Source organism: Perissodus microlepis, chromosome 4 (genome assembly GCF_051167445.1).
Source record: "Perissodus microlepis isolate ML-2025 ecotype Zambia chromosome 4, ASM5116744v1, whole genome shotgun sequence".
In the NCBI taxonomy this organism is placed as follows: domain Eukaryota; kingdom Metazoa; phylum Chordata; class Actinopteri; order Cichliformes; family Cichlidae; genus Perissodus; species Perissodus microlepis.
This window is the reverse complement of record NC_140464.1, coordinates 5146775-5166223: the sequence shown is the minus strand read 5'-3', so window position 1 is coordinate 5166223 and position 19449 is coordinate 5146775. Positions and strand designations below refer to the sequence as shown.

General features: G+C 41.7%; 2 protein-coding genes across 2 annotated transcripts; both read left to right on the top strand.

Annotated features, from left to right (window-relative positions):
• Positions 1-3024: 3024 nt before the first annotated feature.
• On the top strand, positions 3025-12909 carry tbc1d17 (TBC1 domain family, member 17). Its single transcript, XM_084925206.1, has 17 exons — positions 3025-3118; positions 4783-4878; positions 4968-5045; positions 5145-5256; positions 5331-5514; positions 5670-5781; positions 6726-6896; positions 6987-7112; positions 7949-8052; positions 8479-8573; positions 8660-8776; positions 9866-9966; positions 10591-10690; positions 11351-11448; positions 11648-11764; positions 11851-11937; positions 12150-12909. Exons 1-17 carry the CDS (start codon positions 3092-3094, stop codon positions 12309-12311), a joined length of 1887 nt encoding a protein of 628 aa, XP_084781332.1. The 5' UTR covers positions 3025-3091; the 3' UTR covers positions 12312-12909.
• Positions 12910-17737: 4828 nt separating this feature from the next.
• On the top strand, positions 17738-19334 carry ccndx (cyclin Dx). The gene is made up of 4 exons (XM_084925205.1): positions 17738-18004; positions 18119-18334; positions 18509-18829; positions 19050-19334. Exons 1-4 carry the CDS (start codon positions 17738-17740, stop codon positions 19197-19199), a joined length of 954 nt encoding a protein of 317 aa, XP_084781331.1. The 3' UTR covers positions 19200-19334.
• Positions 19335-19449: the final 115 nt, after the last annotated feature.

Genomic DNA, 19449 nt, shown 5'->3' with positions numbered 1-19449 from the left:
AATACAGAAGAACTGAGGTCAATTAAAAATCCTAAACACAAACAGAACAAAGCAAGCCCTATACTGAAAGTACAACTCAATGACTGACAGAAATTCAACACCACGGAGCCCAGGTATATGGGTATATGACTCCTGAGGAAATACTTTAAAACGAGTCTCTCTGGAGGAAAACCTATCCCCAGTTATTACTCAATCAGCTACAGTAACTCACTCAGGGAACAGTAAATCTACTGCACACATACAGATTAGAGTACTGTGTTGAATCAGCTTCCTTCTCTGAGCAAGACTAAGCGGCCTATTACACTTGGTCCTGTGCTACCTTAGCATCTCCCACAAACACAGTTCTTACAACTGCTGAATCTCCTAAGCACCAAAGGAATACCTACACTACATATGCACTACATATTTACTAACTAAATGACAAAAAGATAAGCACTTGGGTTTAAGTTAGGTTTAGGTTAATAGCAATAAATTATTTATTTAATTTAAAAAAAATGATAAACCATTTTATAATGCCAGGGTTTGTGTTATATATAGCATTTTACATTCACTTAATACGGCAAATGTCAAGGTGATGCTAATGTATTTAAATTAATCAGTAAAGCCAGCTTGGATTCTGACCCAGTTTTTTTTATTTTATTTGTTTATTTATTTATTTTGTTAAGAACAAAAATTGAGACGTGTATGTAAGAAAGCCGTCCTAGAAACAAATCTTTCCACTTCATCTAAATTAGTTTAAATTTTAATTGGAGAAAAGAAAGAAAGAAAAATACATGTATAGAAACACAAGTCAAATCCCTGGCTAAAAAAAAAAGTTTAAATATTTTTAAAATATGCTTTGCCATATTTTTTTACCACTATCTCTGCTCTTTGAACTCGGGACTCACTCTCTCTTTCTCTCTGGCTCTTATCCGTTTTTTAACTCTGCCTAACTTGACGCCTCTCTGACGTCACCTGTTTACTGCCTTCCATTCGAGAGCACGTTTCACACGTGACAGACGTTTGGGGCCGGGCTCGTGCTCGCTCTGTTCTCGTGCACATGGAGCTGTCCCCCCTAGCCTCATCAAAGCCCACCTGCCCTACCAGCTACTCGGAAGTTATGGGCCTGCGTTGTTTCTACAGTAAAAGCTGGATAGCTCCAGCAGCTGCCGTCCCTCCCTTTAAAGTGTCGTTAATGACGCAGCCCTCGGTGAACCAGCAGCATTTTGGAGTTGTGTGTTTTCTGCCACCTGGCGGTCACAATGAGAGCTTGCAACAGCACACTTGGGTGCCGAATAAACATCTATCCAATGATCAGTATGAGCCGCTCGTATTGCTGTGATTATTACACTGTTATGTGGAAACACCTGAGAGTAGTGTAATTATGTTAGCTGTAGTCTAGCAGTTATATTGAGAAAAAGTGCAACATCACTGTCTGAAATTGCACAATAGTAAAAAATAAAATGTGGGTCAGCACCTCTAAATGTGGCATTTCTTCCTTTCTTTCTTGCGAGGCCAGAAGAAACTAATTGTCAGCACAGCCCTGATATCATCATCACGTTCAGTAGCTATAGATCAGCATGAATTTGGAGTCATGTTTCTCTCAGCTGGCGCTCGGCAGGGAGATGTGGTCCTTTTGTAGCTAGATGCTCTTTTGCGCTCTCCTCGGGATCTTCCTAGAGCTTTATAAATCTGTGTTTATATATTTCCCAAATAGACATTAACTTTGACATTTATCCTTTTAATAAGTTTCAATCAAATAAATATTGATTATAGCAGCTCTTGGTCACAGTAAAATTTTTCTAAACACATAAAAAGGTTGTAAATAGATGAATTATTTAAACCCCAGTCAGCCACACTATTTTAGCAGCAGATATAGGGCTATCATACAAAAACTCTATTATTTCTCTGTGGTGGATATCCTCTGTTCTAATGTAATTATCTTGCTGGTGTAGAGGGGATGTAGGGATGCCTGAAACTGCGACTGCATCTGAAAGGTACCATCTGTTCATCCCCACCGAGATCAGTGCCAGAAATATTGTTTTTGAAATATCCCTGAAAGCAGCGAGTTTGTCTAAGGCCTGCCGATCTGCTCTGGTTATTCAGCTGCAATTTGACAGCCGAGTAACCCATTATGTTCATCCATCCATCCATTCGCTTCCGCTTCCCATTATGTTCAGAATATCTAAATTTAAATATTTTCATCTTTCCAGTAACTGTAGAGTTTTAGTATTAGTATTAGTGTGTAGTATTGTATTGATCATTCTGGTCATGTCAAGGCAAGATGATCAGATCCCACAAAGTTTGAGGCAAAGAGTGTTATATTTTGATGTAACTGTGAACAATATTTTATTTAAATGAAACTTTCCAAAAGCATAAATGGAAGCTTAGGAATATTTTTATGGTCTTATGTGATATTCTTGAGCCACATTCACATTAAAATGCTGTGCATGCCCACATTTTTCTGTCTTTGAAACCAGTACATTTTGTAACATCCTTTCTTCTTCCTTTAAGTGAGCTGAGTCATTGGTTTGTTTAAAAAAGAAAGTGCTGAAACCTAATTTTGAGTAGTCTAGAGTAGCTCTCATGTAATCATTTCCTCATTATTTTAGCTAAAGTTTACATCAAGTACTTAACACATGTTCTGTGTGTTGGGATGTGCACAGTCTTTTGATGTAGGTGTTCATCCTAACTGTGAGGCACTTTGTAACTGTGTTTGTTGTTGTCGTTGTTGTTGTTGTTTCAGACTACAACTAAAGTTATTATTTTTTTTTCTAATCCAATGCTGTTTAGAGTCAGCGTTGTTTGCCGCCCTCTAGTGGTTGTCATGTGCATTACATAAACAATTACATTAAGGTATTCAGACATAATAGGACACAGCCTGTAGCTGACATTAAAATCAAATCAAATCAAATAATACCATAAACTCTTACATAAATATTGGCCTCTGTAATAATATTAAAGCGTTTAAAATATAATTTAAAAACAAAGCAGTACAAATTACGTTCTGATTGGGTGTTTTCTGACACGACGTTGCCATGGGCGGGGTTTTGCATTAGCAGGAAGCTTGACGTCACGTTTGTTTTGGGAGAACGACGGAGACGACAGGAAAATGGAGCAAAGCGCTGAGGATTATAAGGTACTCCTGAATTAAATGTTTAACACGTTTTCACTGGCTGTTTCTGTGAATGTTGGTAACTGTGCTGTTGAATATTGGGCAGAACTTCTGATAGCTGACTAATGGTAGCACCTAAAGCTAGCTGTGGATCTCCAGTAACGTTCGTTAAGCTCGAGCTGGGCTACGTGGTGCTTTAGCTCGATATAAGAGCTGGATATATTGTTTGTATAGTTGTGTGTATAACCACACAGACATGAAAGCTTAAAGTGTGTTCAGAAAGTCGCGAACTTAATTCAACTTTTCCTGTTTGGCTGTCTCGATTTCACCCACTGACCTGAGCAGAGCAGTGACTGTATAGTCATGTGATGTGAATGTGTCATTTACCAGCTCTTTGTTATGATTTACCTGCCGGGTCAGCTGTTTGACTGGTCACGTGGTGCACGGGCTCGTTAATCACATTTGGGCACTGGGTGGGCTACATTTGCATTTATTTATTTTTTATTAGTATCATTTAGTTTTTAATTTTAGTTTGCTGTCCAGTTTTCCAAAAAGTTTTAGCCATCGTCAATCATTTTTCAAATGAGGTTTAATTTACCCAATTCTTGTTTCTCAGACGGGGAAAAATAACAGGAAAATACGTTAATCTTCTAAATAAGGTCTCGAAGACCTCGTTTGCCATAACTATATGCTATTAAGGCGTTTGAACTATTTCCTAGGAAATACCGAGCTGTCATTTAGCTTCCTGAGTTGAACCCACCATGGTTTTTGTGGGTTAATGCTTGTGGTGTTGACCGACAAAGACTGAAACTAAATGAGCTAATTTTACAGGTTGAGTGTTATCATGTAAGTATTTCAGTTAGTTCTCATGATTTCTAAAGTTTACGTTATTTTTACAATGATAACGTTTTGTTTTTCTCACTTGACCTCAGATAACTACGAGTCAGTTTGTATCAGCTGTGTTAGACGTTAATTCTTGTATCCATCTGCCATGTGATGAGTTTATTCCACGTGGATGTTTGGGGTTTTTTTTAACTGCAAGACAGTAAACTTTCTTTGTTTACAACCAACCTACTGTCAGTGTAGTACCACCAATTAGCCCGACCACTGTTTGGCGACCACTGGTTCCTAAGGCAAAGTGGCTGCTGGAGGATTTTGGCCTGCCAGGAGGTCACTGACCAGTTTGTGTGTGTGACTGGGGCTGAAAAGACACGTTGGGCTATGGGAGGACGCCAGAGTACGTGGAGTGATACACCAATCAGGTGTATTGAGAACATGCAAATTCCACAATGATTGGGCAAAAACAGGGCTGGGCTAGCCTGAAATGCTGCTTAGATGTCACACAGAGTGCCTAGCCTTTGTGAAGAGGTGTGGACAACCTCTTTACCTTGAGAACACCAGTAGCGAAAGGAATTCTGAGTATGCACAGGTCATTAAATCCCTGCTCTTTGTATATGGTTCAAGTTCAACTTCTGAGAGAAACAAGTGGTGTTCAACCACACAAGGTATCAGTTATACTGTAGTTATTGATGACTGATTAAAATAATCTTTAGGCAAATTCTTATTACCTGCCTGTTTGAGTGACTGAAATTTGACACCAATCAAAAAAAAAAACACCTTTAACTGCAAATACATTTTACACTTAATTTCTGCTACTTCATATTTATGTGGGGCTTTTTTCTCCTCAGCTGATATTTGAGAAGGAGGGGGTATACCTCCACACAAATGCCAAGAGGAGTAACCAGGACACTAGCATCCCAGGGTTCATCCGCATTGTGGAGCGGGTAAGAAAGTCTGTGTGAGCTAAGACTGTTTAGGTCAAAGGTATGATCAGGAAAGCACGGGGTAACCTATCATGTCTTTATTTTTTCAGGCTGGGCTGCCAGCTCTAGAGTGGAGTCCACTGGAGGATGACGGTCGCAACGCTCCTGCTGTACTCTACAGCAAAAAGGTTAGGAACCATCTATTTGCTACATGCTGAAAAATAAAAAGTATTTGTATTGTTATTAGCTCGAATAGGATTCTCATCCAATAATCTCCACTTGATCAGGATGGTGATGGAGGGGAAGAGGATACAAACTTTGACCCGGGGTATGAGCCAGACTGGGCAGTTATAAGCACCGTGAAGAAAGAACGAGAACACGTCCCAGTCAAAAATTTAGGTGCAGTCTGCTTTTCTGGTGATCCTAGCAAAGGCTCGTGCTCAGAAAACTAAAAACTCCTCTTTTTTTCACAGGTCAGTGGGCGTTCTCGCTGCCTCTCTCAGAGCTGTACTCTCTTCGGAGGTCTCGGTTCTCCTTGGGTCGAAACTTTCTCGTGCTGACTAGTAGAGGTGGCCACCCACTGCCTCCTTTGCACTTCCACAGAGGAGGAACCCGGGAACTGCTGAGGGCACTTCAGCGCTACATTATTCTGGACCCGTAAGCATCACTGCAATCGTTTTAGCAGCAGATTTCTAATTACAGTGGAATGCCAGCATTGTTTACATGCTGGAGAAACCCTGATTAGTACCTCAGTTTCAGATGCCCTTTGCTTCTTTGTCAGCGTGTCATGTGGTTTCTGTTCTTGTTATCAGGTCACCACTTGACGGGCGGCTCTTCCTTGCCTACCCCCAGGACTCAGGCACGCTCCCTCAGTCCTTTGATAGGCTGCAGTTTCTTGATGATGGAGGCAATGATCTTGTCTCAGTAAGTAGATTTTTTTGTTGTTATTTTTTTAGAGGATAGTGCATGTTGCATTTCTAATGAGTAATTTTTTAAGTAATCTCGCACTTAATCATTTTAAAATCTATGAATTACTAGCTTGTCCATTAACACCAGTGACCCAGTGATGAGGTCATCTTCCACCGAAGCAGCATCAGAACTTGAAAACAAAAGCTAATGTGGAAGTGCCAAAATCTCAATTTCCTCTAAAAGCAGCTTGAGCTATATAGATCCCCGATGTTAACACCTCCAACTGCAGAGTAGTAATAAACATGTTTATAGCATTTTTGCAGTTCAGAGTTTTTGGCCTCCAGAGCCAGTCTCCCCTCGGATGACAACTAAATTCCGAAACCAGTTTCAGATGTTTTTATGTTTAAAGTAGGTTGCATTATTTGGGCACGGTCACATTGACAGTTGGATGCCATCACAGGCAGATTTGTCCAGTAGCTGTTTACCAGCCTTCGCCTCAGCTACTGCACTAACTGTGCAGGTAATTATACTAATAGATCACACAAAACAGAAATTATTAGCAGGTTTCTGTATCTGTGCACTGCTCTCATACAGATTATGCATATAGAAAGCAAGATGGGATCGGCCAAAAATGAAACCATCAGAGCTTCAAACAGATTCAAGTCAAGTCAAGTCAAGTCAAGTCAAGTCAAGTCAAGTCAAGTGGCATTTCATTTCAATCATATGCAGTGGGACAGTACACAGTGAAGCGAGACAAGGGTCCTCCAAGACCTTGGTGCTACATATAACATATAACAGACAATCAACACAGGACTACATGCGGTGGCAGCGACACAGTGGTTTCATCTGTCTTTTTTAATCATAGCCTTTGGTACCAGCTAACATTAGTGAAGGAAACATCATACTTAAAACGACAGGCCTTCATTTGCATAAACATTCTTTTTTTTCACCTATAACAGAGATTTATCCATGACCCGTATGCCACTACATTTGGTGGATTCTCCAAAGTCACAAATTTCTTCAGGGCAGCACTTCGGCCTCCAGAGTCCCCCATCCACACACGTACTCCTCAGGATCCCAGTTTGCCTCCACAGTCTGATGAAGAGCCCGGATTCGAACTCATCACCTGCGTAAGAGAAAGATACAAAAAGATAATTTGAGCGCGGATAAATGGAATAAAAAATAAGTTATTAATGTTTGCTTTTATTTCTTTCATCAAGGGTGTGGAACTTGGTCCCAAACCAGATGTAACAAGGGGACAGCCTCTGGATAAGTGGGAGGAGTTTTTGGACTCTGAGGGGAGAGTGACTTGCAAAGAAAAAATCAAAGAACTTGTGTTCAGAGGGGTAGGACAGTAAATAGAGTTAGGCTACGTTCACACTGCAGGTCTTAATGCTCAATTCTGATTTTTTGATAAAATCAGATTTTTTTGTCTGCTTGTTCTCACTACAAATAAAATGCGACAGCAAATGCGCTCTAGTGTGAACGCTCAAAGCGGCCCGCATGCGCAAAAGAAGACGTCACACACAACGCGCTCTGTTTAGACCCAGACCAAACAATATTGTTTGACTGATGGCCTTAATATAAAGACTTCGGACTTTACGTTTCCCAATTTTTGCTTTAAGTTATTTTGTTATTTACATAATAATGTAAATAACCTAGTAATTATCCTTATTGCTGTTTTAGAGGAGCGGTGCTTCAAAGGATAGTTGCAGATTTTTGTCAGAATCTGCAGATTATACAGTATAAATAAAATGTTCACGTTTCTCCAACGTTGTCTTCCCAACAGTTTCACTGACATCTACGCTGGATGGCCAGGAAGCGTTCGCGATGTCTTATCAGGTGCTTCTCCGGCGCTGATAATTGGCGTCTGTCTTGTGTCAGTGACGTAAAAGACGGATTTAATGCGACCTGACCGTTCAAACAGCAGTCGCTTTCTAAAACATCGGATATGTATCGGATTCAGTACCACATACGAAAGTGACCCAGATCGGATTTGAAAATATCGGATTTGTGCCGTTCACACTGTCACACCATGATCGGATATGGGTCGCATAGGGTCAAAAAAATCGGATTTGATGCGCTTTCGCCTGCAGTGTGAACGTAGCCTTAGAGACAAACATGTGTTTCTCATGTTTAACCAGGTGTGCATTCTTTGATGGGGTTTTTGTGTATCTTGCAGGGCATCACACACTCACTGAGGAAGGAGATATGGAAATTCCTGCTGGGGTTTTATCCGTGGAACAGCACTGCCAAGGAAAGAGAGGACATTCTTCGGGTCAAAACGTTAGTAGAATATTTTTTTTCCTGTCATATCTTTATGATAATTTATTGAAGCTTTGGGAAACACTCTCATTGCCTTGCTTGGTAAATGGTAAATGGACTGGTTCTTATATAGCGCTTTTCTACTCCACCTGAGCGCTCAAAACACTTTATACAACTTGCCCTGTTCACACACATCTCCTACAAAAGTGCTTTCATAGCTAATATTCAAACACACATACACACACTCCGATGGATACATCAGAGAGTAACTTTGGGTTAGTGGCCAGGGTCGAACCACCAACCTTCCAATTAGTAGATGACCTGCTCTACCTCCCTCCTGAGCTAGATGCAGCCACTTTTTTTTTTTTTAATGCTTAGCAGCGAGCCAGTGTATTTCCTAAAATCTTGAACTATTCACTTGCTTTAACAACCCTTCTGCGTGTGCAGGGATGAGTACTTCAGGATGAAGGTGCAGTGGAAGTCTGTCAGTGAAGAGCAGGAGATGAGAAACTCCCTCCTCAGAGGATACAGAAGCCTGATAGGTCAGTGCGTCTAATAACAGAAGATCTGTTCAGCGTTTAGTCAGCTGCCCGTCAGAAGTTAAACTGTCTTTGTTCTGTTGTGACAGAGAGAGACGTCAACAGGACAGACAGACACAACACTTTCTTCTCTGGGAATGACAATCCGGGACTGACCCTGCTTCATGACGTGCTGATGACTTACTGCATGTACAACTTTGATCTGGGTGTGTATTTATGAACCGCTGGTAAACAGATGTGCACTTCATAAATTGATCACCGGTACATGTGACTGACAAAAAGACCACCTTTGGTAGTTTCCTGGTCTGGATCTTTCAGGTGTAATGCCACAATCTTCCCAGAAGTGGACGACCCAACTAATTCGCCCCAAGGTCACACCGTGCAAGGCGCATAGAAATAGCAGAAAACCCATGAGCTAAGTTCATGACAAGTATGGCTTGTTTGTAAAAGTTGCCAGGAGAAAGCCCGTTCTCTCTAAAAAGAACATGGCGCAGGTTTAGAAAGAGCAAACTACAAGACTTCAGGAACAATGAAACCAAAGTAGACGTGTTGGGCCATGAAGGACAGTGCCACGGCTTTGCAGTCACCGACTAGACCATGAACTCTTCTGTATACAAAAGTATTCCAGAGTCAAATGTAAGGCTGTACGAGAGCTAAAGCTTGGCCCAAATTGGGTCATCTAACAGGACATCCTCTCCCAAGCACAACAGCAAATCTACAACAGAATGTTTGAAAAAGAAAATAATCAAGGTGCTGCAAGGGCCCAGTTGAAGTGTAGACCTCAGCCTGATTGAAGTGCTGTGGTGGGACCTTAAGAGAGTAATCCCTTCAAAGCCCAATTAACTGAAGCAATGCTGTAAAGAAGAGTGGACCAAAACTCCTCCAGATACTGATGAAGTCATATAGACCCCCATCACGTCAACCTATTGCTGCTAAAATTGGTTCTCTAAGTACACCACGTGATTCAGTAGCTTACTTTCACATGACTTCATATTGTTTGTATATGAAAATAAAAGTTGAACAAGCATTACGGTGCCAGTACAAGTGGCGTCTGGTGACCAGAAAGATTTGCAACAACAGGAGGAAACATATTCTACAACTTCCTGTTACTTAACTGGCTAATTTTCTCTACTTCATTGTGTTCAGCAAACAACAAAATAAACAGTGAAACAACAGAGATGTCCATGATGTTTTAAGACCAATCAACAAAGGGTTTGGCAGCGATTAAAAGCGGTTTGAGTAAAGTATGTATGTAAATATGTTTGTAACACAGGTCTCCTTTTTCATCGGTGCAGGTTATGTGCAGGGGATGAGTGATCTTCTTTCTCCTATCCTGTTCGTCACCCAGAATGAGGTGGAGTCATTCTGGTGTCTGACAGGATTCATGGAGCTGGTGGTTAGTAAAAATATCTGTTCTCTTTTTTGTTATCGTCTGTCACAAACCCGTGATCTTCTGTTGAGACACACAAGAGCTTTTAAAGCTGTTACTCTATATTTGAGTCGATTTCTGCTCCGAATGGAGAATAATTAACTCGGAAGCAGCACAAACATAACCGTTGAAAGTTTAAATGCACTTGGGCCAGTGAAGTGATTTTTGTGCAGTGACTTGAGACCTCATCAACATCTGATTTGAACGAATATAAAAAGCCCACACTTAAAACTGCTTTGGATGTCTCTCAGTGTGCTCTTCTGCTAACTCGCTGCTGTCTCCAGTTGTGAAGCAACCACAAAAACACTCACTGGATTTTGGTTTGTAGCCTGAGGCTGTTTGCCAACAATCACAAGCATTACACCTTATTAAATGTTAATAAATGCACATTCTCTCTCTTAAAAAAAATGTCATCTGGTTCTATGTTGTGCTGAAATGTGATATTAATCATTGAGATCTGAGGAAGCAGTGAAAGAAAAACAATAATGAAATTAGCAGAGTGTCAAAGCAGAAACATCCAAAAGATTGATGTATTTGTAAGAAGCCGTAGACTCCAGCTGAAGAACAGGTCTTTGTTTTTCTTTCCTGCAGCACCAGAACTTTGAAGAGTCTCAGGAGGCCATGAAGCAGCAGCTTCTTCAGCTCAGTATCCTGCTGAAGGCGCTGGACCCAGAACTCTGTGACTTCCTGGGTAAGTGAGCTCCTATTTAGCCAGGCACATTAACAGTAGAAGTGAGAGCGTAAAATGAAACGTGCAAAGTAAAGCTGGGCAAGATAAAGAAGTTTTAAAGCTACCTCCTTCATTGTTGTGTTGGTTTGCACCTCAGCACTAATTTCAGTTCCTATCACTTCCCAGAGGTCTCATTCAGACCACATGTGCTTCTGTCTAAAAGGAGCAATTTGCATGGCATTTGGGGCAGAAGATAAAGTCACAGGGAGGGAAAATCTGGCAGCTAGGGCAGGTAGTGACCAAAGATTGTTGTGTCATGTCACCACAGTTCCACTCATCCCAACTGATTGTTCTTACTCAGATGTTATAGTAGAACTCGGTTTGGAGAGGTTGTTCCTGGCGGATGAATTTACAGTTTGAGGTTGGGTCAGTTTGACACCGAAGGCAAAGTCGAACCTTAAATATAGCAGCAATGCAGAAAGACGACCAGAGGTGCACAAAAGGAAGACATTACCGTGTTTTCTGTTGAATCTGACCTCTCACATATAAGTTTAGATATGCTGAAGGTGACATACATGCCATGCATATGTATGAAACTGAGAAAACTCTGAATGTGCAATAATAATTTCTTTTTTGTAAAGAACTAAAATTCCAGTTCTCCCTTCCTTGCATGTCCTTCAGACTCTCAGGACAGCGGCTCGCTTTGCTTCTGTTTCCGCTGGCTGCTCATCTGGTTCAAGAGAGAGTTTTCCTTTGAAGATATCCTCACACTGTGGGAGGTGAGTGCTTGACTGTACCAATTTAACATATTTGTGTCTTGAACTGATTTTTGTTATGAAACCGAATGCTTCACCTTTAATTGAAATCCCATATTCAATTTTTTTATATATTACGTGCTACTATTTTACAGTCTACAGTAAGGATTGTTTGGGCTGCATCTTGACATCGCATTTTATAGCATCGTGTTTTCTTCCTCAGGTCCTCTGGACTCGTCTTCCATGTGAAAACTTTCACCTGCTGATCGCCTGTTCAATTCTCGAGTCCCAGCGAGAAGAGCTGATAGGCTCGAACCATGACTTCAACACTATTCTGAAGGTGTGTGTCTGGATTAAAGATGACAGTTTTGTTTTTTTTCTGTAATCATACAGATTTTCATCTTCTATAATGTTTTTCATCTGCAGCACATTAACGAGTTGACAATGAAGTTGGACCTGCAGAGCGTTCTGCGTGGAGCCGAGGCCATCTACCTACAGCTGTTTCTGTGCAAGGTAAGACACAGGGCCACTTCATACCTCATGATTCGACATACAGCCAGTAAAATATCTGTTGGTCCAAATCTGAGATTTATTTATTTTTTTATTAGTATTATCAGAATATAATAGGAAAACAATTTATCTTGTGCTATATTATGTTAACTGATAATTTAACAACTTGCTTGCTTTGTAACTTCCCCTTTTTCCCTCTTCCCTTTCCACCCCAGGAGCTTCCTGTTAAGGTGAAGCAGGTCCTGGGTCTCTACGTCCCACCCAGCTCAGAGGAAGAGAGCCCAGACTCACAGGCCAGCGAGACACAGCGCCTCCTCAGCCAATCACAGGAAGGAGCTGCAGCTTCTAATTCAGCATGTGGCCCCAGCTGCCCTTAAATCTGATTATCAGCTGGTGGACTGACACTCGCTAAGAGATGTGTAAAAGACATTTATATATGAAATATGTACTAAATATTATCCCATGGTATGGAGTGAAGACTGTTGTTACTGATGGTCAGAGGCAGGGGGCACTGTGGAGGCTCTTTTCTCTCACTGTGTGTTCATGAAAGTTACAACCCAACGTGTTTAAACACTATAGCCGTACTTGCAGTGCTGTTTTTGTGTGTTTGCTGTCCTCCTCTGTTTCCTTGTCACTTGTTTACATCTCCTGTTTTCATGACACTTTTTCTTCTGCTTTTACTTATTATTTAACTATATTAATTCGTTTATCCCTTGATTACGTTTCAGTTTATTTTGTGTTTTCTTACGGCCCTCTCACCACTCCTCCTGTAAAGGGAAAAAGACGAAGCATAAACTCACTGGCAGTATTTTGCTAGTACTGTAAGATGCCATTCCAGCCCTATGCAAAGGTTGTGCATGCCTTATAGGTTCCACATGCCACTTTGGTAATATTAAGCCTTGTAACTATATGTATGATGTTCTAGCATTTTCATCTCGTTATTACCAAATAAATGGTTGAATCATAACAAAACAGGGTATTTAAACTCTACTTTATCCATTTGTAAAAACTTAAGCAGAAGAAGTTCAAGATAACTGAACTTGATCCCCCTGTGGATAAGAATCAGGTGAGGAAGGAACAGACGATAACATCCTCCCCAAGACTTGAAAAGGATTCATTTATCAAATGGTGGAGGTGAGCCTCAGTGTGCAGGTCTGAGTTTACCTGCAGATCCACAGCAACAATAATACACAAGGTGACCGTGGGTCAGGGGGTTGGAAGCTCATCTTGTAAACTGTAAGGTTGCCGGTTCGATCCCCAGCTCTGTCTTGGTCGTTGGGCAAGACACTTCACCTACTGCCTACTTGTGTTGGCCAGAGGGGCCGTTGGCGCGATATGGCAGCCTCGCTTCTGTCAGTCTACAACTGTAGCTGCCTCCACCAGTGTGTGAATGTGAGAGTGAATGAGTAGTGGAATTGTACAGCGCTTTGAGGGTCTCAAAAAGTGCAATATAAATGCAATCCATTATTAATACACATATCAGTGAGGGGTAACTTCACACCGGTCCTATAAAGTTACTCCTCATGCACAAACTCACCATAACAAGGTCCTCTCTCTCTCTCCCTCTCGTGCTGTTATGTTTGTTTTCTTGGAGCTGGCGAGGTGTGTGGGTGTTCCTCGCCTCTCGCCCTGTGGTAGCTGGGATAGACTGGGATAGGCTCCAGTGTATATATTTAATTATATAGCCTGTAAATATCTGTATATTTACATATTTAAAATATCTCTAGTTATATATCTTAAACTATCCAGATGCAAATATTTTAGATGTAGTTTAAAAACTGAAAAAATGGGAAATAGTTGTTTGAATTTTACATGTAAATGCAGAATGCAGGAATCTATAAGAAAGATTCCAGCTCAATCAATGAGCTGTTTTAACTCCTACCTTTATTCTGATTGGTTGCCCCTTGCAAACAGCAGTTTTGAACAGCAGATGCATCTCAGGTCTAGCAGCCAACGCTGTGTACCTGAGATGACTACTTTAGGGATATCAGCTCTCACTGACATCATATAGAGCCAGGAGTAGAAAAGAAATACCTAAACCGAGTGTTTAGAGCACTCTGAGCTTTTTCCTCACAGGGATTAGCTGCACACCCTGTCATTTCATTATTTGAAACTTTGGCCATATTTAATATGACCATCAAACATCGTAACTGTTTATAACAGAGGTAATAGCTCCCCTTTAGTGTAACACCCAAATGTTGTCAAAAACTCAACTGATAGTCCCAAAATTGTGATAAATACATTGATTTAGTGAAGATGTTTCGCTACTCTGCGTCTGTGTAAAAATGATTCCAACGACTCGTTTACATTTGTCCGATAAATCTGAGGTCAAAGACTGACAGACTGTTACAGTAAACTGCACTTGTTTATGTCTTAACTTGTGAACTGGATAAACTTTGCCCTCCCTGCCCTCTCCTCCCCCACTGGCCAGCAGGTGTCTGTGTGAGGTGAATAGCTCAAGGGGAAAATAGGGCCTCTGTTCTCCACTGTCCTGGGAAATGAGCTGGAAAATGAGGGGCGGGCAGCCACACCCCCTTCTCAGGACCTGCTGCACTCCTCCTGTGGCTGGTGGCTGTCTTCGAGCCCCTCGATCCATGTTGTTTGAATACAGCTGCGGTGTATGAATTTAGCAGGGTGCTTAAACAGCCCGACGATCTGTCACTCTCGCCCTCTCGCCCTCCCACCGTCCACCCCATCCTGACCTCACTTGACTGGCAGAGCCAAACTTACTCAGTCCTTCATTCAAACTCAATCTGCTTTCAGCCCTTTTCAAAGCCTGTTTTATAGGCGAAGGCCTTGTCGACCGCTTTAAACCTAATATTCTCTCACTAATGCTACAATCGACTAAGAATTGCAGGATTATGTCTCTTCGTGTTGTCATTATGCAGAGTGTCTAAGAATAACCATCTCAGTTAGATAATGTGGCTGCTGATCTACTCCCTGTGCCTGAGATTCTCATCTATGATTTGTTTACTATGAATTCAGTTACTCAGGAAAATTGAATGAATCTGGTCTAGGCTTGGAACACTGGACACAGGATGCATTGGCATTGTTTTGTACAGGTTTAAACTTTAACCTTGCATGAATATTTTAAAGGGAAAACATTGTGCTCTTGTGTTAATTAGTTGTAAACTTTGGGTAAGTTCATGTACAAGCCCTGAAATACCCTAAAAGAACTCAGAATTTCAGTATAGATTCAATGCCTGCATGTAGTACATTCAAACATGTGTTATAATATTAATATGTTTTTAACCACTGATTCTGATTTGGAGAGGGGGGGGGGGGGGGGTATTAATTTTAGGTTTCAGTCTTTTTAATTACTATTGTGTGGATGCCATATGTTAGACACAAGACTTGGAAAAATTACATCATGTATCACATTAAAAACACAGAACTTTTGAAAGCCTTCTTGTAATCATCCAAAGTCTCAATAAATACGTCCACGTCAGAGTGTAGTTTCTATTTTTATTTTAGTTAATTAAAATGTTTTTAAACATCCAGTGTTTTGTTTTTTTTTAGTTTAGCTTCAGTAACAACCATCATATGAAGAAGGAAAATGTTATGCATTTTCACAGAAAGTGGGACTCTAGTCAGTTTAATCAGGTCTGCATTCTTGGGGATTTTAGCTTTAGCTTGTTATGATATGGTTTTCAGGTTTTGGAATATTTTATGAGATTATGTTGGTGAGTCAGATAAGTCAGATAAGTGGTTGTGATTATTTTTTATTTTCCTGACTTTCATCAAAGTAGCTCGTGCTTACGTTTACAATAGCGAAATTTAATCAAGTGCTTTATCGGAACATTACTCATAGTATAAGTACAGATTTCAGGTGCATGTTCTCCCATTGTGTATTTCCATCTTTTAAATCTTTCTTATGTTTGTTCAGTTTACCATTTTAGGACTATTGTTTTGTCATATTCTGTCTTACTGAGTTTTTTATTTATAGTCCTTTGGTTACTGTAATACAGAACCTGCCCAACTTTGGAGATAAATGAAGTGTTCTTTTTTTTCCCTCCATAAAAATACTGTTTTGGGTTCCATATGAAACTGAATCACTTCTTTGTCACAGCAGGTATGAATTATTGATGCTCAGCTGAAATCAAGTCGTGGTGATCCACGGCATGGTGTTCGTATCTCTGTCCATTTAACTCCCATTTGAAACCTTAGCTGCCATTGACGCCTTAAATGTGTGAAGAGCCACCTGTAATGAGTGTGTCAAATACAATCTGTATTCTCCACTGGGGAGTGCGACCCCATTGTGACCATCAGTGGGCTCCCCGGGGAGTGCGTGAAAAGTGTGTCTACCCCATGAATGTGTGAAGTGTGTGTGTGCGAAGAGCCAGCAGCAGGCAGAAGGCCAGGAGCTGTTGTCTGACACTGATTTGTAAAGGGAGACAATACGGCTCATTGACCTGCCCGGCTCCACTGTCTGTTGCACATACCTCGCCCGGCCCTCCCCGCTGGCCTCGCCGCTCTTTAAACAAGAGCAGCAGATTGCCACAGGGAGGGGAGACCGAAGGGGACGCAGGTTGCTTTGACAATGACAATCTGTGACGACAGAGAAGCTCAGAGCCAAAAGTTTGACGAACACATTTATAACTACTTTTGAAATCCCTTCCTCTCCCCTGATAAATGGTGAGAAACGCAAGATGTGTGCAGTATTCAAGGTATTTTAATGTTTCCATCTAAAGAGTGCAAAAGCTTCCAAAAAAGAAATCTGTTTGCAACCCCACTGTCAAATATTATTTTTCTTTATTGATTAATTTGTAATTGTTTCAAAAATTGATTCATTTTTTTGTTTAGTATGTTTGCACACAGCTGTTATATTGTTTCCTTACAAAAGAATCTAGAATCTATCTAGAATTACCTCATCAAATATCTTTGTCAAAAAAACATTTGGGGTATTCTCGCTTGAATGAAATGTGAGATTTTACTCTCATTTTATCTATCTTTAATTTTTAATCACAGTTCTCCAGATGCATCCTGGGACATAAGCAACTTTTTAGGATTGCAAACCTGCAAACCACCGACTCAAATCATTATACGACACAAAAATCCCTGAAACTGCACAGACAGCAATAATGGGACTGTATGTATGAATGTTTGGGAAACTAAAAAAATATCAGAACTTGAGGATCTTTCTCTGACAGCAGGACAAGACTGAACATCAGCGTTTAACATCTCCCGTGCTCACGTTGTAAACAAACACCCTCATCCTTTTGTCATCCATGCCCATTGTCACAGTCTGGAGGTGCTTCTCTCTCTCTCTCTCTCTCTCTCCCTCTCTCTCTCTCACCCCTCGTTGCCTTTTCTTTTCGTCCTTCTCTTTTTTCACTGTCGGTGACAAGCTGTTGCTCTGTCCCTGCGGGCCACACCCTCTCTTGTCTGTTCCTCTTTTCCCCTCCCCTGCCTCCCTCTCTCCCCTTGCTCTCCTTCTTTCTCCCTCTCCCCACCTGTTGAGGCAATTGTTGCACAGATCGCATTGTTTGTTAACTTATTATTTTATGTCGCTCATGAGGGTCTCTGCCCCTTCCTATGGCATTTCCCACCCCTCTGGACCACTCCCCCTCTCTCCCCGACTGCTGGGTATAAAACTTTGAGCTTCTAGTGAGGGGGGATATTCAGCAGGGCCACCTCAGGAAGACTGATTTCAGCAAAAACCAAGAAGGCTCTACAGTGATTTACCAACTTCCATTTACCTGCAAACTATTCAGCTTCCTCGTGTGGCAGAAGGACGTTGGTTTTTCTTTTAATTCCCTCCTGGACATAAACAAGTTCATATTTTAGCCAGCAGGCTGTGCAGATGGACAGAGACATGTCTGTGTCTCTGTGGTGTGAGGAAGTGGAGGATGACCAGACTCAGGATCAGAGCCAGAGGGAGGCACAAGCCCAGGGCCACAACAGTAGCTCGCCTCAGCTGCGAGCCGCCTGGGACCCAACAGTGTCGGGGCATCGAGTGATCCAGAGGCTGCTTCACGTGGAGGAGAGATACATGCCCTCCATGCTCTACATCACCCTCATCCACAGGGATCCGGAGCGCAGGGAGGAGCTTACCAAATGGGCCCTGGAGGTATTCAGTTCTCTCATGCTCCAGTTTTTCGATTTGCCTCATAGTGCTGGGTGAGTTATGTCATCGGGACAGCTGTGATCCTGACATCTTTCATCCTTTTTCCCTCCTCTCCAGGTGTGCTGTGAGTGTGGTTGTGATGAGACAGTCTTCCCCCTGTCTGTCTCTCTGATGGACAGGTTCCTGTCTGCGTCTCTGTCTGTACCGGTCTCATTGTACTGCCTGGCTGCTGGCTGCATCCTTATAGCCTCGAAGCTCACAGAGTGTGACAGCGTGACCGCTGGCACCCTGTGTGCGGCAGCTGAATACAGCTTCCTGCCATCGAACCTGTTGGTGAGTTTATCTCATACTCCGAATAACCTAATCCCATTTGGGAGTCTTTTCCAGCTGTGGCCCTCTAATGCCTAACAGTGATTTGTCTCCACTGGATGCCAAAGTCTTTCAAATGTAGCCCATAAAGTTGGGCTTCAGCTAAAATTTTCCTGTTTTCATGCTCCCTTCCATTAGGAAATGGAGCGTGTTATCCTCGCCACCCTCCGATGGGACACAGCAGCAGTGACTCCGCAGGATTTTCTCCCACATTTTGTCGCCTGTGTAGAGGAGAGAGGAGACAGTGGTGAATCTGCAGAGGAGCAGCTTTCCACCCTGCGGCGGCACAGCGACACGCTGGCCGCCATGTGTGTCTGCGACTCCCGGTTTCTGGGAGCCCCGCCATCGCTTGTTGCTGCAGCATCACTGAACTGTGCCCTACGAGGTCTGGGCAACAAGGGCCTCACTCAGCTGGCCCTTATGAGTGAAGCATTGGCTGAACTGTGCCAGACCGACCTGGTGAGAATGCCTGTTTTGTTTGCAAGTAGACTCAATTATTAGATTAGATTTGATTTAAATGAGGTTTTCAGTTGGAATTTTGATTTTGCAAAGGGACAGAATCAACAAGAAGCATTTTTTTTTGTTTTGAAGGGCCTCCTTGTTTCAAAGCTTTGTCAAATGCAGTGAAATACACATATCTTACACAAAAGACTTCATTTTTCTCTTTCTTGCTTTCCAGGCTGTCCTGCAGTGCTACAGTGAGATGATTGAATATGCCCTCCACCAGCGTCTGAGGAGTGGGCTTCAGCAGGGCCCCACAGAAAAAGACGAGGAGGTGGAGAACGAAAGGCCTGGAACACCAACTGACATGAGAGAGATTGACTTGTGAACACTGAATGAAGTGTTGCATTGAAAGTGTCAACCAATCAAAACCCTTTAAGCTCATCAGTCAAACTGATATAAATTCAATATGACCTCAGAATGCTCTCACATTTTTTCCTCATATAATTTAGCTATTTTTGTGTGTGGTTGTTAATTTATTTTTGTTAATTTATTTGTGGAAAGGCGTGTTTTCCACGTGCCATATTTAATACTTCTATTAATTTTATATTAGGCCTAGATTTTTTTAAAGAATCATA